Below are 18,656 nucleotides of genomic sequence, written 5' to 3' on the forward strand. Positions count from 1 at the left end.
ACAATCTGGCCAACAAGGTAAAATCCTGCCTCTACTAAAATACAAAAATTAGCCGGGTGTGGTGGCAGGCACCTGTAGTCCCAGCTATCAGGAGGCTGAGGCAGGAGAACTGTTTGAACCTGAGAGGTGGAGGTTACAGTGAGCCAAAAATCACAAATCACATCATTGCACTCCAGCCTGGGCAACAGTAAGACTGTCTCAAAAAAAAAAAAAAAAAAAAAAAAGATGCCGAAAGGATGAAATGAAAGATCTATAGAAAACTTGGTATTTGAAAGGTGTCAGGGTACTCATCCACAGTAGAAGAGGGGAAAGTCAGCATGGTAATTAGGAGATTGTTATCTATACCACCTCATCGATCCTAGCCTCTCTAAAAGTGGAACACCCAGACATCATGTACCTCCAGAGAGAAGAAATATGAAGTTGATGGCTAAAATATTCTTGCAGAAATCTTAAGCTTGAGTCTCATTAGGTTTTATAGGCAATACCAGAGACACGGGAATTAGCTAAATGATATCACAAGCTAACAATCAGAAATATCCAGAATGTGGGGCATTTCATAGGACCATTGACTCTATTTTCTTAATAAATCTCTTATCTTGGATGAAAAAGCAGGAAGGACCTCTCTCCAAGAAGACATTTTGAAGACAATCAGAAAAATTCAAAAAAAACAAAACCAAAAAAACACAGGATGTTAGATGATAGCAGGAAATTACTGTAAATTTTGCTAGGAGTCATCAATATTGTGGCTATTAGAAAATACCTTACTTTTTAGCAATGTTTATTGAAGTATTCAAGAGTAAAATGTCATAATGCCTGGGCTTTGCTTTAAAACAAATATGATAAATATAGTAAAACATTAATAAATGTTAATCTAGGTGCTAGAAATATGGGGACTCATTAAATTATTCTCTTGAATTTTTTTTTTGAGACAGGTTCTCATCTGTCACCCAGGCTCGAGTGCAGTGGCACAAACACAGCTCACTGCAGCCTCTGCCTCCCGGGCTCGAGAGATCTCCTACCTCAGCTTCCCAAGTAGCTGGGACTACAGGGGTGTGCCACCATGCTTGGCTAATTTGGTTTTGTTTTGCTTAAGTTTTGTAGAAAGGGGGTTTTGCCGTGTTGCCCAGGCTGGTCTTGAACTCCTGAATTCAAGCAATCCTCCCACGGTGGCTTCCCAAAGTCCTGGGATTACAGGTGTGAGCCACCATACCTGGCCTCTTTATTTTTATATATGTTTAAAAGTTCTTATAATAAGAAGTTTAATCAGCAGTTAGGGTAATTAAAATTAATTTTAATTATATAATTATAAAATTACTTATAAATTAAGCTCTCAAGAGTAGTTCAAAATATAGAGAAACCTTCACATTGCTTTAAAAAATATGCATGAGGACCGGGTGAGGTGGCTCATGCCTGTAATCCCAGCACTTTGGGGAGGCCGAGGCAGGTGGATCACGAGGTCAGGAGTTTGAGACCAGCCTGGCCCACATGGTGAAACCCTGTCCCTACTAAAAATACAGAAAGTTAGCTGGGGGTGGTGGCGTGTGCCTGTAATCCCAGCTACTCCGGAGGCTGAGGCAGGAGAATGGCTTGAACCCAGGAGGCGGAGGTTGCAGTGAGCTGAGATCACACCACTGCACTCCAGCTTGGGTAACAGAGTGAGATTCTGTCTTTAAAAAAAAAAAAAAAAAAAAAAAAGGCATGTATGTAAATATGAGACATTTTGATAAGGACTAAAATAGTTTTATTAGATGTATTAATGGGTTTTCTTGATAAACAATGTCTATGTAATAAAAAGAAGAAAGGAGAGAAAAACAGGCTGTAATATTCTATTTGTTATGGATACTTGGCTTTCTTCTAGTTTCAGAGCTGGGACCTGGGTGAAGGCTGAAATCCATCAACTAGAACTACAATTTTGAGAAAAATATGCTGTTATAATTAAAATGCAGTTACTGTAATATAATTGCAAAGTAATACAGAAATATAAAATGTACCAAAATCCTAGACAAGGTGAGTGCTTTTTAGTGGCATTATGCTGAAATCAAATGAGGTTTACATAATTCCCATTGTTAAAGCAAAATGGCATAACCTAAAACCTCAAAATGTAGTTAATCTAATTTGAATGAACAAACAGTTGTGCTCCCTCAGCCCAGGTGCAGCTTCCGACAATTTATACAGTTTTCTTCCCATGATCTCCTTACAGACATTTTTAAAGGCTTTTTTTTTTTTTTGAGGCAGAGTCTTGCTCTGTTGCCCAGGGTGGAGTGCAGTGGCTCGATCTCGGCTCACTGCAACGTCCACCCCGTGAGTTCAAGCGATTCTCCTACCTTGGCCTCCCAAGTAGCTGGGATTACAGGTGCCTGCAAACATGCCCAGCTGATTTTTGTATGTTTAGGAGAGACAGGGTTTCGCCATGTTAGCCAGGCTAATCTCAGATTTCTGACTTCAAGTGATTTGCCTGCCTCAACCTCCCAAAGTGCTGGGATTACAGGTGTGAGCCATCAGGCTCAGTCCATTTTTAAAGGTTTATTTGTGAGTTTATCAGTGTATCAGTTGTTTTCACATAGCTGCAAAGAACTGCCCAAGACTGGGTAATTTATAAAGAAAAGAGGCTTAATTAACTCACAGTTCTGCATGGCTGGGGTGGTCTCACGAAACTCACAATCATGGTGGAAGATGAAGGGGAGGCAAAGCTTCACAGGGCAGCAGGAAAGCGAGCGCTCGTAAAGGAGGAACTTGCCAAACGCTTATAAAGCCATCAGATCTCCTGAGAACTCACTATCACGAGAACAGGAGAACAGCGTGGGGTAAACTGCTCCCACCTCCCACCTGGTTGATCCTTCAACACCTGGGGATTACAATTCAGGATGAGGTTTGGGTGGGGCACAAAGTGGAAACATAATCAAACAGCAAGTGAATAGGTATACATCTGATGATGCTTCTAGTGAGTAATATTTTATTCACTACTTTTGAGTGACAAGTGCCTATTTAATTAGCTTAGAATGTTCACAGTTTTAGGGTTTGGATATACTAATCATTTGGGAATTGTCTGTTTCTAGAGTCAAGTTTATTTTACTGAAAAATCTCGTAGAAAGACACACCTGGTCTTGACAGGCTTGCCCATCAGGACCGTGATAAAGGCCATTCTATTTTAAACTCAGATGTTTGAGTTTGTAGTAATAGCCTTAACAATTCCAAATGCGGCTGGGCTCGGTGGCTCAAGCCTGTAATCTCAGCACTTTGGAAGGCCAAGGCGGGTGAACCACGAGGTCGACAGATCGAGACCATCCTGGTCAACATGGTGAAACCCCGTCTCTACTAAAAATACAAAAATTAGCTGGGCATGGTGGCGCGTGCCTGTAATCCCAGCTACTCAGGAGGCTGAGGCAGGAGAATTGCCTGAACCCAGGAGGCGGAGGTTGCGGTGAGCCGAGGTCGCGCCATTGCACTCCAGCCTGGGTAACAAGAGCGAAACTCTGTCTCAAAAAAAAAAAAAAAACAACAAAACACACACACACACACACACACACACACACAAAAAAAAAAAAAAAAAAAAAAACAATTCCAAATGCTTTATGCAGAAACTGATATTAAAGCTATAAAATATAGAAATTCACCTCTATCTCCTGGGGAATTTTTTTATTACATCATTCGTGCTAGAAGTGGTGTTATCATGAAAAATGATCTTTAGGCCAGATTAAAAATATATTACTCAAATAGCAGACACTCAGGTAAGTTTTTTTTTTCTTTCAAAAGCCTTGGCTAATTTATTGTAAATGAGTATTAGAAACAGCAAACAAAAAACAAACTACAATGGGTATGTCAAAATACACTTCGCATTTTCCCTAATAGAGGGATAGTTTTTTTTACCTAGCACCTCATTCTCTGTTAGTCTGGAAAAGTTTTTTTTTATAGTTTCATTTATAGTTTGTGTTATAATAATAAGACAGAGAAATTCCATGGGCAAATTTCTGTAGTATCACAGTGAAGACAAAACAGAGGCTTATGTGTAGACTACCCAGAAAAGAAAAAAGAAATAACACAATGGAAGTAGTAGTAATATTAGCTAACGTTTGTTAAGCAATTACTATGTACCAAGTACTATGCTGTTACGGTTTGAATGTGTCCTCCAAAGTTCACGTGTTGGAAAGTTAACCCCTAATGCAATAGTACTGAAAGATGAAATCTTGAATAGGTAATTAGGGCATGAGGGATTTGCCCTTATGAATGGATTAGTGTCATTATTGTGGGAGTCGGTTAGTTACTGAGAGTGGGTTTCTGATAAAAGGATGAGTTCTGGCCACTTCTCTCTCTCCCCTTCAACCTGCCACCTCTCTCTCTCTCTCTTTTTTTCTCTCTCGCTCACCTTTCCACCTTCCATTATGGGATGATGCAGCAAGAAGCCCTCGCCAGATGCAGGCCCCTTGACCTCGGAATTCCCAGCCTCCAAAACTATAGGAAGTAAATCTCCATTCTTTATAAACTATCCAGTATTAGATGTTCTGTTATAGCAGTACAAAATGTATTAAGAGATACACTAAGGGCCGTAAAACTATCGTCTAATTTAATCCTCATAATAACTCTGTGCAGTAGGTACTGTTTATTTATTTATTTGAGATGGAGTCTTGCTCTTATCTCCCAGGCAGGAGTTCAGTGACATGATCGATCTCAGTTCGCTGTAACCTCTGCCTCCTGGGTTCAAGTGATTCTCCTGCCTCAGCCTCCCAAGTAGCTGGGATTATAGGCATCCACCACCATGCCCAGATAATCTGTATTTTTAGTAGAGACGGGTTTTCACCTTGTTGGCCAGGCTGGTTTCGAACTCCTCAGGCGATCCATCTGCCTTGGCCTCCCAAAGTGCAGGGATTACAGGCGTGAACCACCATGACAGGCCTGCAGTAGGTACTGTTATTATTGTGTAGATGAGGAAACTGAGACACAGAGGGGGCAAATAACCATCCCCAGGCAGATGGCAGTTAAACTCCAGAGCCTGTGTTCTGAAGCCTTAGACAAGAACTTTTGCTCATCACAGTCACAATAGTACAGAAGATTGTAACATTTCCAGTGGAATACGCAATTAGTCATAATCCAATGGCTCAAAACAGTTCTGCCTGTTTAAAAGTATACAAGGAAAAAAGCACAAGGACTTTATCAGCACACACATAGACACTCATGCAGACATACACACTAAACTCACAGACATGTGGAGAAGATAGAGATCTATCATATACCTACAACCATACACGAAAATGTATTTATTCTTTCAACAAATACTTAGTTTTCTACAGGGGCCTGGAATTTCAGGCGTAAACAGGCAGGCTTGATTCCTGTCCTACAGAGCTTGTGATCTGTTGAAGAAGACAGATGTTGAATAGACAGCACACAAATGACTGAGTATGCACTTACCGGGGTCACAAGTCTCATGAAGTAGGAAAGCACCGTGCTCTGATAATGCAAGAGGGAGCCCCAGCCTGCACTTCCCAGGAAGAGGAAATGGGCGCGTGAGATAGCCATGAATCGGAAGTGGAGAAAATCCATGTAATTATTGTGATTTTCTGCAGTTTGATCTTTCAATTCAAAAAGCTGATTTTCACTGGAAAGGCAAGGACTTGTGTTATTTGTACTTCGTTATTTCTTTACATACGTAGCATGGTGCCTGGGTTGAGTTTAAGCGAGTCTCAGGGACGTCCACACCTGTGGTGGGGCAGGTAATAGGGAGCCTTAGGGAGATCTAGGGCTTCTAAAAAAAGGAACTCACTTCTGCTGGGCTCAGATATGCCTGAGCAGGTCCGGGAAGTTGGCGTGTTGGCCACAGGTCTATTTACAGTTGGGTTGAGGATGCTCCAGAAGGTACATTCATCCACGGGGAAGAAGGTAATAGGTCTGATGAGCTCAACCGAAGGAAAGCTGTGACCCATCGTGCAGGGGAGGGAGCAAAGATTCTGCTGCGCCGTTCCCCCAATCTATCCCCTGCCCCTCCGGAGGCATGTCTGGCTCTTGAGTAGAGGGGGCCAGGTTTCTCCCACAGAACATCTAATTAGGGGAAAGGGGCATCTTGCCCCACTGCAGAGCAAAGGAACCATTGCGTTTCTGAAAGAAGGGGGTGATGCCTGCTGAGACTTGCTGAACCTGGCTGCCCACAGCGATTTCAGGGCTCAGTGGAGAGGTGAAACAGGGCATGGGTGGCAGGGTGGGAGGCGGGGTGCGGGTAACCACATAACAGAAATGCCTGGTAGAGGCTGCGAGTCTCACTCTGGCAATTTCCAGAATTAGATGCAAGGAACTTGGCAGGAAATCAGAGGTCCTACATCAGTGGGAGCTGCAAACCAGAAAAAAAAAAAAAAAAAAAGAAAGAAAAATTAAATTGCCTCTGTAGGCTGATGGGTTCTAGGGAAACTTAGGTTAGATGTAAATGAACAAATGAGTTGGCATGGCAGCCTAAGTCAATTTGAAAGCTCAGTAGGTTTATTTATGTTCTATTGGTTTCATTATTCTAAAACTAAGTGGAAATTAGAATGGCTTCTAATTCAGACAAAGTGCTTGCTTTGCAAAAGAGCTCTGGTGTTTTATAGTAACTCATATATAACTATGAGCAGTAGGGGATGCAGGAATAGTGAATTCTGTTTCTCTTTTCTTCATAGAGAGATATTAACAGCCTTAACAAATGCCCACTGAAGTTTTCACAAGTAGAACATAGCAGAGAAACACCCAGGGGGATAGGTTTTTCCTCTGTATGAAAGGAAATAGTGTAGTCAATAGAAAAGGAAGCTGTCTGTGAAACCCCAGAGTGTAGCACAGGATTTTCACCCTGGGAAGGGGGGCTGAAAATACCGAAGATGACAGAATCCAGTGGTGAGACGGGTGGCGTGTCAGAAGGTGACTGTGGTATGTGCTTAACCCTTAGGCTGCCACAGTGCTTTCATAGTGTGTATGTGTATGATTTTCCCCATATAAATACGTACTCTGTGATGCATAATAAGGCACAAATCCCAAAGGTTCCCTCCTTCAACTATTACATAGATGAAAACAATGAAAAGCAGTTAAACATAAAATGGATATAGGTTAGGCATGGTGGCTGCTGCCTGTAATTCCAACATTTTGGGAGGCCAAGACAGGAGGAGAGCTTGAGCCTAGGAGTTTGAGACCAGCCTCAGCAATATAAGGAGACCCCGTCTCTACAGATAATAAAAAATTAGCTAGGCATGGTGGCATGTGCCTGTGGTCCCAGCTACTCAAGAGGTTGAGGTTGCAGGGAATCCTGATCGCACTACTGCCCTCCAGCCTAGGCGACAGAGCAAGACCGTTTCTCTGAAAAGAAATAATAAACAAACAAAATGCCTATAAAAATCTAAAAGGGATAGAAGTGAGATAATTAATTAGATAACAATGTCTTTTAGATCAGTGGTGTCCAATCTTTCCTGACCTAGAGCTTCTCTACTTGCCTGGAATCCTTTGCTTAGTGAGATGGCACTACAGGCAGAGGACACATGTATCATCCTGTGCATGTGTGTGTCTAGTTTTGTGACATAAGGGGTACACAATGCAGCCTCTCCTCCTACACACTCACACACACACACACACACACACACACTGTGGAAATCTCTGCACTCAGGTCTCCCAGTTTTGTCTCGGGGAACAGTGTCTGGTAATAACAGAGACCCTGTCCCAGACCTACCAAGGCTGGAGACTAATCAGCTACAGACCAACCCATGGGGAGCTGTTTCAGTTATTTTAACTGTCTTGCCCATTGATTTAGGACACCCACCTAAATTCACTTATTCCAAAAAAAAAAAAAGCAGCCAAGAGTGGTTACATTACTGAAATATTGGTATTATGAGCCTATTTTTGTTCTTTCACAGGAAGAATAATATATCTTGGTCTTGGAGTTCCGTAATTACAGCATTTTTGTGGGCTAGACTGATATGCTTGCATGTTTTAATGCTTGCTGTATTAATTTCTGAAGCTTCCACTTTTTGAGACACGTAACAGAAGGTACATAATGGCACTGTCATCTGCATTAGGTTTCTGGGACTTTGCTAACCAAACAGAAACGCTCCCTGAAGTCTGATTTTCCTCCCCGTCCCTGTCCCTTTTTGAAGTTAATAAGAACACATTGTATGCAGGATGGATTTTTCCCCATTTAACCCTAAGTTAAGAAAACACATTAAATGGATTGCAAAGTTCCATCTGAATAATTCTGAGATGTGAAGAGGCAGTAATTTGGCCATAAGAAACTTGCACAAATAATGGCTTCTTGGGTTTTAAATATAAACGCTGAAGGGGCATTGCTTTTGTACACACCGTAACGATGCTCCAAAAAGTCATGAAGAGGGACAGACTATTTCACCTGTAAAGTATGCAGTGGAACTTACCAGAACACTGGAGTTTGAAGGCTAAATTATTTAGGGACCGGGGAGTGGATGACTTAGACTCCTCCTGCTCGTAGCTGGCAGGCATGAGTAACGTACTGCACCACTAACTAAGAAGGTATACTTACTATTTTCCCAACATATATTTTGCCCTGAGACACTCTGTCCAATGACATGGCAAAGATCAGTGCCACGTATTAGAATTTTATTCATTTACACTCTCATTCTTTTCAAAAGATTGAATGGCTGCAGCAAAATCCAAGCTGAGATGATGATGTCCAAATTTCATTCCTTCCACTTCTGTAGCAGTGGATCTAACGAGCACATTTTCCCCATCTGTTAAAACGGAGATTCAATTTAGTCTGTCTGCCCCATTAAACTGCTCTGGTGAATCAACAGATGCGGAAAACATGTGCATTGTAAAATGTTACATCCACGAAAGGGATTACTGAAGGGCTGAACATCTTATGGACGCTTAGTCAGTGGTAGTTGAGGGCTACAACATTTTTGGGCTCTACTAGAAAGCAAGGCGTTTCAGTGACCCGTCTCCGTTCCCTGAACCTGTGGGTGCAAATGTGGAAATGGCATTTCTGAATATTTGAGGAACCCTCAGTGTCTTAGATGCTCCATTTAAACCGCCCAGAGTAAGACAGAAAAGAAAACAGAAACACAGTTTGATTTTAAATCAAAAGTTATGATTTTATTTTTAATTTTAATACACCAGGAAAAAATATTTTTTTTTAATGTTGTGAAATAAGCACTTGAAAATAACAACTTCAACATTGCTGTGATTTGCTCTGTGAAGCTTATATGGGTGGGCTTCCATGTGAACACAGGCTCTGAGGTCCCCAAGAAGCTGAATGTTCCAGTGGTTTTCAAGATAGCAGCAAGCAACCTCCTGCCTGAGCATGCCCAGACAGGCAGACCTGTTTGAAACGAGTATGACCAGGGAGGACTATTAGGCTACTGCTGTGGCCTTCTTGGTTTCTGTCCATTGAAATACAGTCTCAAGTGGTACTAAAGCATTGGGAAAGTAACAGCACTTAAATACCAGCGTGAGTCAGAACCCTTCACTGCAGATCCAAATGTGTTGTAAATGTGACTTGGCCCCAACTTATGAAACCAGTTCTTAATTTAACCAGTTACTTCAGAAGAGATTACTACAATGCAGTTGTGGGCTTAGACATCCAGTTAAATATATCTTACTGTGAGACTTTTGCCTGCCCAGCCTAAAACCAACGTGCCAATTTTTGGACTTCTCCAAGCCCCACTCACTAATGCGCTCCCACTGTCCATCTAACTCCAAGAACAACTTCCACACCACTTCCTTATAAAAAGTGTCATTCAGGAGGAAGGGAAGCCTGAGAATTCCCCCCTGCCATCTGTGAGCCCTGAATTGTCAAAGTCTCTGAGGATGAGGAAAATAACTTGATGATTCAAGAGGCTTATGCATGTTCTTCAGTGCTCTGTGCAGGTGCACTGGACTGGCCTCTTCAGCTCTGCATTGTGCCGGATGGCTCGCAGATGTTTATAACTGGAGTCTTTCACAACAGCATTCAAGAAAATGCCGTGGCTGCACTGACGCTTGTTTCCTGTCAGTCTCGGATACCAGCGTACAGAGGCTGTTGGCTCATCGGCAGACTGGGACCTACCCCTTCATACTGATTGTCGGAACAAAATAGGGTATCACGATTTCATCAGCTCTCACTTTAATGTGTATACACCACTGACCAAATGTGGTGGTGGATTCTTGGCAAAGTCTCTTCCTGATGGCAATGAGTCTGAGGCACAAAGAAACAGGTGTGGTATAGAAAAGAGAACGATGTTTCAAAAGCTGTGGGACACAATGACTCACAGCACGGACACCAGCTCTACGATTGTTCTAAACTGAGAGCGAGATATTTATTATCGGAAACAAAGACTGGAGAAAGACACTACCTTTGACTACGGGGAAGGTCTGGGCTCTCATAAGATTCTGACATGATATGATTTTCACGACGGAAACTTTTAAGGAAGTGTCTAAAAGAGGTGGACATGGACCATGCTTATACAGCTTAAAGCTTTGAACTCTGAGAGGCAAAACCCATTTGTTCTACACTCTCCTCACAGCCCTCTTGAGTCACCCCTTGGCCAATCCAGTTGCTCTGTTAAAGAATTTTTAAGCAAATGAGAAAAAAAAGCTCTCAGAATGTGCTCTAGATGCTGGGTTATGTGACACACACATGGTCTCTGAGTAGAAGCTGTACTATCAGAATACAGAAAAAATAGTAATCTGAGCATTTTGTCCCTCCCAGGTAATTCAGAGTCTGGGACTACGGCCGATGTCTGGAACATTCTATGCTAGCGTCACTCTACTCCAGGAGCTTTGTTACTTCTATGTGACAGGTTTCACCTTATGAAGATGCTACATCTAATTAAAAAAAAAAGACATCTGGGCCGGGCACAGTGGCTTATGCCTGAAATCCCAGCACTTCGGGAGACAGGGCGGGAGGGGGTGGTGGATCACCTGAGGTCAGGAGTTGGAGACCAGCCTGGCGAACATGGTGAAACCCCATCTCTACTAAAAAAACAAAAATTAGCCAGGAGTGATGGTGAGTGCCTCTCATCTCAACTACCCGGGAGGTTGAGGCAGGAGAATTGCTGGAATCTGTGAGGCGGGGGTTGCAGGTTGCCGAGGTCGTACCGCTGCACTCCAGCCCAGGCAACAACAGCGAGACTCCATTTCAAAAAAGACATTCTGTGGGTCTTTTCCTGTTCTCCCAGGTTCTCACTGTCTTTCCAGTCAAGCCCAGAAAACCCACTCATATGAAGTTTCTAACTCAGTCCAGGTATATAGTCTCTGTTCTAATCAGTTTCTTCAGGCAAGTAAGGAGAGAGGGAGAAGCAAGGGGGATATAATCAACCCTTTCTTTTCCCTCTAGCTACGTAAATGTAAAGTATTCCCTCTCCTCCCCTTACTTTTGTAGTGGAGCATAATTAGAAGGATGGGAGTAAGTGACTTTGAATAACAACCTCAATCCATGGTTTTAATTTGGTACTTTGGCATTGAATTAGATGTAATACGGTAGTTACTCTTTTCCCATAAGTAACACTAGAAGGTCCACATAAACCCCCTGCTTTATGAATAGAGCACTTCTCACTAGAATTTCAATGCAAACTCATGCACTTGGGTTGATGCTCAGACCTAGTGTGTGAAATTGTGTGTGTATGAAATAAAGGATTTTTTTTTAGCCCAAGAGCAATGTTTTCACCATAGTAGGATTGGAATGCAGTGGAAAATCTTCAATAGAAAGATACTCTATTGCAGCATAGTGGGGCAGCTATAAAAACTTGCCTGCCCAAGTTTTTCTGGAATGTTAACTGACAGCAGGATTATCTATGTGGCAGTCAATTCTCTGGTAGCTTTCAGATTTGTCATGGGCCAGTGATCCAGCCTCATATCTTGATATGATTAAAGCAGCTAAGCTGAGATGTTAGAAACAGTGTATTGAACCTACACTACCAAAATTTTGTTTTCTTAAAAAAATGTGGCTTTTTTCCTCCCATGATGAACATTGGAAATGCCTTTAGATACATTTAGCTAATTTTAAAAATATCAGACACTCACCCTGTAAACAGAAATTCCAAATTATTTTACAAGTAAAGACAAACATGAACCTAATACCAAGATGAAAGTGCTTTGGAAGCATCATTTAGAGTCTTTTTAAGGTTTATGCTCACTTCCTTATTCTAACCTGCATGAAAAGATCTGCAATAAATCATTGAATTAAATAATTAAGTCGACCAGATGACCCTCCGATGGGTCCTTCAATTAAACTCAAGTCAACTGTTATGTGGCCTTCTCCTCATTTTAATTATCCTCATTTTCTATTATAAGGAAAAAAGCCTTATTGCACAGTATCATGTATTTGTGAAGTTCAAAATAACATTTACACCCTAAGAATCTATTAGTTTTTATAACAGGACCTGTCTTTTCAGCTCACGTCAGATTTTGCATAATTTACAATACATTCTTCCATCAGTTGTGTTTCATCTATGAACCGACACCAAGACATTATAGACTGCTCACGATAATTCAACACAGATGTAACAGCTTTCCTCCCCTGCACTTCCCCCTCCCCCTTGTTCTTCCAATCATGACTTGCTTTCCATGGATTCTTTGTTCACTGCTCAAACCATTCACACAGAATGGAATAAAACTTTATTCTTTTTAAATTCCACACATAAACGAGATGCTGAAAAAGCCCTTGCCATCTCTGACAGAAATGCAGAGCAGCTCTGTTTCATGAACAACAGCACAATTAAAGCTAAAATAATATAAAAATAATTTGAAAAAATCCCTTTTACTGTACACTTTCAAAGGAAGAAAGAGAAACAACAGTTTTGTTTTGTTTTGTTTTGTTTCTGCTAGCCAGAAAACGTGTTTCTATTCATTTGGGCTTTGAAGTTCAGTGTACCCCACATCTGTGTGCGTGTATGCGTGGCTATGTGTGTGTAATCTATGCAATGCAGAAGCCCCTAATCTTTTCATCTAGTTTGCCTAATCATTAAGCTACTTAACCAATTATAATACTATTATGTCACATTGAACAACTTTACATAATTGCTTCTTTGAAATACTAGGAACATTGACACATGTATTTGGCTTGTAAAGGACTGAAATATTACAGATAATATTATCCAGCTTTTTTTTTTTTTTTAAGAATATGGCTCTTAATAAATTGATTTTGAGTTCCAGAGCGAAGGTCCCCTTTAAACAATTTCTGAAGCTGACTTGAAGCAGGATAACTATCTTCTGATTTGGCCAAAGATATGACAAGTATTTCATATCACTTAACATTTGAGGGATGTGTGTTGGGGCCCTTTGTTGTCGACTTTCAGCCAAATTTGCCATGAAGTTTGTTGTAGTATCGCCAGTCAGCCAGCAGAGGGCACTTTGAACACCTCTACATTGCTTGGGGAGCAAATGCAGATGATGCAGAAACTGTGTTCATCTAATCCCAGGAAGAGCCCTGCGGGTTCCTTTTGGAATTCACAAAAATATAGGAAATATGTGCTGTGCTACGGGGTATCATTTGGAAAGTTATGAGTGTGTGTGAAGTGAAATAGGAAGGGGCATACACGCCGTCTGTCTATGGAATTGATCCTCAGCTCACCTCTTTTCCTACTGTCTTTCTCCCTTTTCCAGCTCACAGTGGTCCTGGGCTGGGTCTTTGTACAGACACGACAGAACCCGTTTTTACATTGTTTGGTTGAGTGTTTATCTTTTCGATTCCGTATTTACTCCTCTGTTCAAAAGCTCGGGGCAACTGAACAAAAGGATAATGCTTCATACCTCATTTAAGAGTAGAAATTACAGTTCCACTATCAGAAATGCTCTGGGATGGAGCTGCCCCTGCGGAACCTGGGCTGTCCTGTTTCCATCCTCCTAGGAACAGCCTTGGGAAAGTATTCGCCCCCTTTGGTTTTGGCAAACTCACTAGCCTGAGGCTACGAAGTGAAGGTGAAGTTAGTTGAAACCTAGTTGTTTACATCTGTTTTCACAAGGACGATTAAGACATCTTTTCTCATGGGGGCTACAGCAGCTAACATTTCTTAAAAAGGCTTTAGTTTCTGCAAAAGCGTTATTGTTCTAGATATACACCCTGTGTTTCTTTCATTTTTAGCTTTTCTATTGGCTCCAGTTTAGTGTCCATAAAGGTTAGAAAGGATTGTGTGTGCGTGCTCGCACAGTTTCTAGAGTAAAAATCTTTCATCTTAGAGAAATGTGACACTTGGTAAATGCATTTTTTCCTATGTGTTGACAGCCTTTGTTTGCCTTCAATTAGTCTCCTCTGTCTCTGGCTTGCTTTTGTTCTCCCTTGTCCTAGAGTTGACAGATAAAGAGGGAATGGGGTCTTCCAGCAGCAGTGCTTGGAGATGGAGGTGCACTCAGTGAGTCCTCACCCTAAAAGGATCATAAACTTACTGGGTTAAATCAACCTAATTATCCCTAAGCTGCCTTGGGTTTTGTGTTTGCTCATGTTTTGTTTTGTGTTAGCTGCACCACGTGTGATTCCTTGTGCCATTTTCTTTTGTCTGTTATTTTTCTTGATGACCCTGAGCTATGGCTTCCTCCTCAGTTCCAACACTATTCAGCCTTCGTTGTTTTCCTCATTTTGCCGATGTAGGCCTCAAAGAAGAAATGGCAGAAGAGCACAAGGTAGCTGAGGTACATGAGTGAGGACCAGAAGATGTTCTGAAAGTGAGAGTAACACTGGTCATGCTGCATCCAGAAGAAGACCAGGTAGTTAATGACACAGCCCATCAGCATCTGAGTGATCTGGGACAAGGTGATGAACATGGCAAACTTCCGGGAGACTCGGAAACCTGCCGCCCGCAAGGCATAGTAAGAGTACATCATGGCGTGCACGCCGTAGTTCATAGTCATGAACCAACCTCCCCCGGCAACCATGTCTTTGTAGGAGTACCAAGAGTACAGGAGCACAGTGATGTGGTGGTACCAGTGCAGGAAGATCAGCTTCTGCTTCCTCAGAATAATGAATATTGTATCTCCTGAAAGACAGAAGGAAGAAGGTACGTGAGGTCCCTGACCCCCAATGACAATGACTGACAGTTTTGTAAGAGGGAGACATCTTGAGCTGGGACTGGAGGGTTAGATGGACTGGATTAGAACGCTGGACTGGTACTTACGAGCTCTGTGACCTGGGGCAAGTTATCCTCACTAATTCCAGTTTCCTCATCTATAGAGATGGTAACAATTGAAAAGAGCAGTATGCAATTGCCTGAGCATGAAGTCAGATCATCAGCATGGCCCTCTTCAGACACAATAGGCAAGCAGCAAATGTCTCTTTCAAGGTATTTCCCACAAAATCATATTTCTCATTGATTTGGAAGGGACACTACCAACTTTGTTGCCAACTCCTAACTCAACCATACATTTTAGGAAATCTCACCTGGAGGGGACAGGTGACTTGTCTTAGATCATTTATCAATCAAAAAAAGCCAGACTGGAATTTTAGATCATTTATCAATCAAAAGAAGCTTCCAGCAACATGCTCTAAGACCTCTTTAGGTCTTAGAGTAGTAAAAGCATAATTTTTCTTTGGTACATGACAAAAGGTACACCTCAAACACATGTCTTTGTGAGCTCCTGTAAATTACAAAGCCTTGGCAAGTGGCAATGAGAAACGTGAAATCTAAACAAAAGGCAGACAGAAAAAGGGGAACAAAAGTCCTTCTAGACACATTTGCTGACAAGGGTAATAGGAATATTTTATACCAGTGAATCAAGTGAGGAGAAATTAAAAATAACAGTTTTCATTTTATAGAATTAACTTGAAAGCTTTCCAGGATCTGAGTTTTGTCTCACAGTATCCCTTCGAAGGAAAAGACCACAGCTTCTGAGGCTCGGAATTTATGTTATGAAAGCCAGAATGATGCTGAGGGGGGTAGATGCTATGTATCTGCAATGCTTCACTGAAAAGTCTCAGGGCTCTGAAAATAGACCGCAGAACATTTGTGTAAAATTGGGTGGAGAAGAAGTCCAGTGAAAAATACACCCAATTCGATTAACGAGTAAGAGAATAAGGGAAGATACACGAGGATGTGGGACAGAAACAGGCTAATACACGTGAATGTTTCTTTCTGTTTCCTATGTCTATGGTTAGGAGACATGGGAAAAACCAACATCCTTCATGATCTTTGGAGAACTAAAACCTGACTTTTCCTAATGTAAAAACAAGAGCTAGAAGGTTCTTTTAATTTTTTAATTGTTTTTGAGATAAGGTCTTGCCCTGTCACCTAGGCGCGATCACAGCTCACTAAAGACTTGATCTCCTGGGCTCAAGCAATCCGATGTCTCACTGCAACCTCAGGAGTAGCTGGGACTGCAGGCACGTGCCACCAAAACTAGCTGATTTAAAAAAAAAACTTTTTTTTTGTAGAGAGGAGGTCTTGAACTCCTAAGCTCAATCTATCCGCCAGCCTTGGCCTCCTAACATGCTAGGACTACAAGCATGAGCCATCATGTCTGGCCCTGGTTTTTTCTCTTCTTCTAAAATTTAATTCAGTACAAAAACTAGTATTTATTCCTACCTTATCTCTCATGTACTTCACGGATGACCTAAAATGCTTGCACTGGGCAAGGTCAAAGAATGCTGGGCTATGGAGAAAGACTTCTAAGGTTCTGATGGCAGTGGATGGAATGATAAGATGGTGCCCCATTCCATTCATTAGGAGAGCTATTGGTTTATTTTCCAATTAAACTATTAAATCCTATTATTTCATACTTCTTTACAATAGAAAAGGAAAGTCGGCCAGGTGTGGTGGCTCATGCCTGTAATCACAGCAGTTTTGGAGGCCAAGGTGGGCAAACTCCTGAGGTCAGGAGTTTGAGACCAGCCTGGCCAACATGGTGAAAACGCATCTCTACTAAAAATGCAAAAATTAGCTGGACATGGTGGCAGGCACCTGTAATCCTAGCTACTCAGGAGGCTGAGACAGGAGAATCATTTGTACCTAGGAGGCAGAGGTTGCACTGAGCCAAGATCATGCCATTGCACTCCAGCGAGACTCCATCTCAAAAAAAAAAAAAAAAAAAAAAAAAAAAAGAAAATTGTCAGTTGCTGTATTTCTGAGCCTATTATCAAATTTTTGTTGAAGTCATCTTCTCTCTTGAAAGATGCCTGATTTTTACGGTGTCTATAAATGTCAGACAGACTAATAATGATGGATGCTGATGGTAACTCTCATAAGTATACTTAAGGGACAAAACGTGTCAGGAGGCTCTGGGTCTGCTTCTCAGTGTTAAACTGTGCTATTTTTGTGTGCCTGTAAAAGATCTACCATTTCTGTAGAAGCACTATTCTGTGCCTCCAATCCCTCTGTGGACAATAACACAGACACAATCAATTCCAGCTACCATTGTTCATAGTGGAAAGAAGGTAGACATCCAAGAAACGGTATGTTTAAAACAAATTTAGTCATTCATAATTGAATAGATGTTTTTATGAGTCTCTTACCATTCACTAATATAAGCCCCCATACAATTCCAAACGCATTATAATAAATTTGTCATAAAGTGATATGCATTTCATCCTAATTCTTTAGCTTAATTTAACTTTATCATCACTTTTATATTAAAATTTTATTGTCTAAAGAATGATTAAGAAAAACTATATTAGAATGGGCTTGCGTAGGATGGAAAGTGAAACGTACAATTCTGGAGTTGAGAATGGTTTTGTTTCTTCTGTCTGGAGGTGAGGGTGTATCTCATGTTTATCTGAGACACACAGGGTGTTTTTAGTTATTTTAGGGGTAGGGAGGGGAGAAGGGTGGGGAACAGGAGGGGGGAAAACATGTCCCAAAATCTTGATGACAAAATTAATTTGAATTTGCTTAGGAGTTTTTTCCAGAATGTATATGCAGGATTGTAGGTGCAGGAACGAAATTGAGCATCTCCCAGCAATGGCTCTGGAGCTGATCCATAGCACCATTCAACACCCTATCAGGGTTACTGTCCCCAAGACTGCTGACCCAAAGACTTGTAGTTTCCCTCAGGCAGGGGAAAACTAGTGGGGTTCTGGAAGGGCTAACCAAGACCTCTCACGGTCTTGGATATGGCAGCTGAGATGTATCAGTTATGCCACTCTGGCAGGTACAAATTATTTTTCCTCTGGGGAAACCACATAATGTCACATTTGATTTGTCATGAGCCAGAGTCATGCCAAGTTATGATAATTTGGGGCTTTCCAGAGGCTATAGAGTGACCCAGAAATGTAAACTATCAGAGGGGCTGTGTATTTGAGTTGGTCGATCAACCTTTCTTGTTCAAATGTCCTGTTGGCGTAACAGGAAGGATTTTGGCCAAGTACACGCAATGGGACTTTAGACTCTTGAATGTTTCAGTCATGTCATTTTAGCTACTTCCTGGCTCACGTTCTCTTATCATGATCTCTCTAACCTTTGGTCCAACTATTTTCATTCAAGAGGCAGCTTTCAGGCAGGGCATGATGTTTCTCATACCCAAGTGTGAGAGCTATACCTTTGCAGCTATAGGAAAAGCAACCAGCATTTGGAAATCCCCAGGGTGCTCTCAGCCACCAAGAGACACAGAGAGGCGACTCTGTGTGTGTGGTTTGTCACACACAGCTGAGTCCTTCTTCCCAGAGCTAGCTAGAGGGCTGCTGAGTCAGAGCTTCAAAAACAATGACATGCTCAACTGAGCAAGGACCTGGGCTCAGAGCAGACGTTTCCAAGTTTTAACAAAACCAAATCTCAGCAGGTTTT

The 18,656-nt window shown here is 41.7% G+C and overlaps 1 protein-coding gene across 2 annotated transcripts in view; it reads right to left on the bottom strand.

Moving 5' to 3' along the window:
* Positions 1 to 12,195: 12,195 nt before the first annotated feature.
* Positions 12,196 to 18,656, bottom strand: part of ELOVL6 (ELOVL fatty acid elongase 6) — a 147,920-nt gene continuing 141,459 nt past the window's right edge. For both annotated transcript variants that reach the window (XM_010340074.3, XM_074396567.1), the window contains one exon: positions 12,196 to 14,921. In XM_010340074.3, coding sequence (XP_010338376.2) covers positions 14,497 to 14,921 — 425 coding nt within the window. In that variant the 3' untranslated portion in view covers positions 12,196 to 14,496. The remainder of the gene's footprint in view (positions 14,922 to 18,656) is intronic.

Source organism: Saimiri boliviensis, chromosome 3 (assembly GCF_048565385.1).
Source record: "Saimiri boliviensis isolate mSaiBol1 chromosome 3, mSaiBol1.pri, whole genome shotgun sequence".
In the NCBI taxonomy this organism is placed as follows: Eukaryota; Metazoa; Chordata; class Mammalia; order Primates; family Cebidae; genus Saimiri; species Saimiri boliviensis.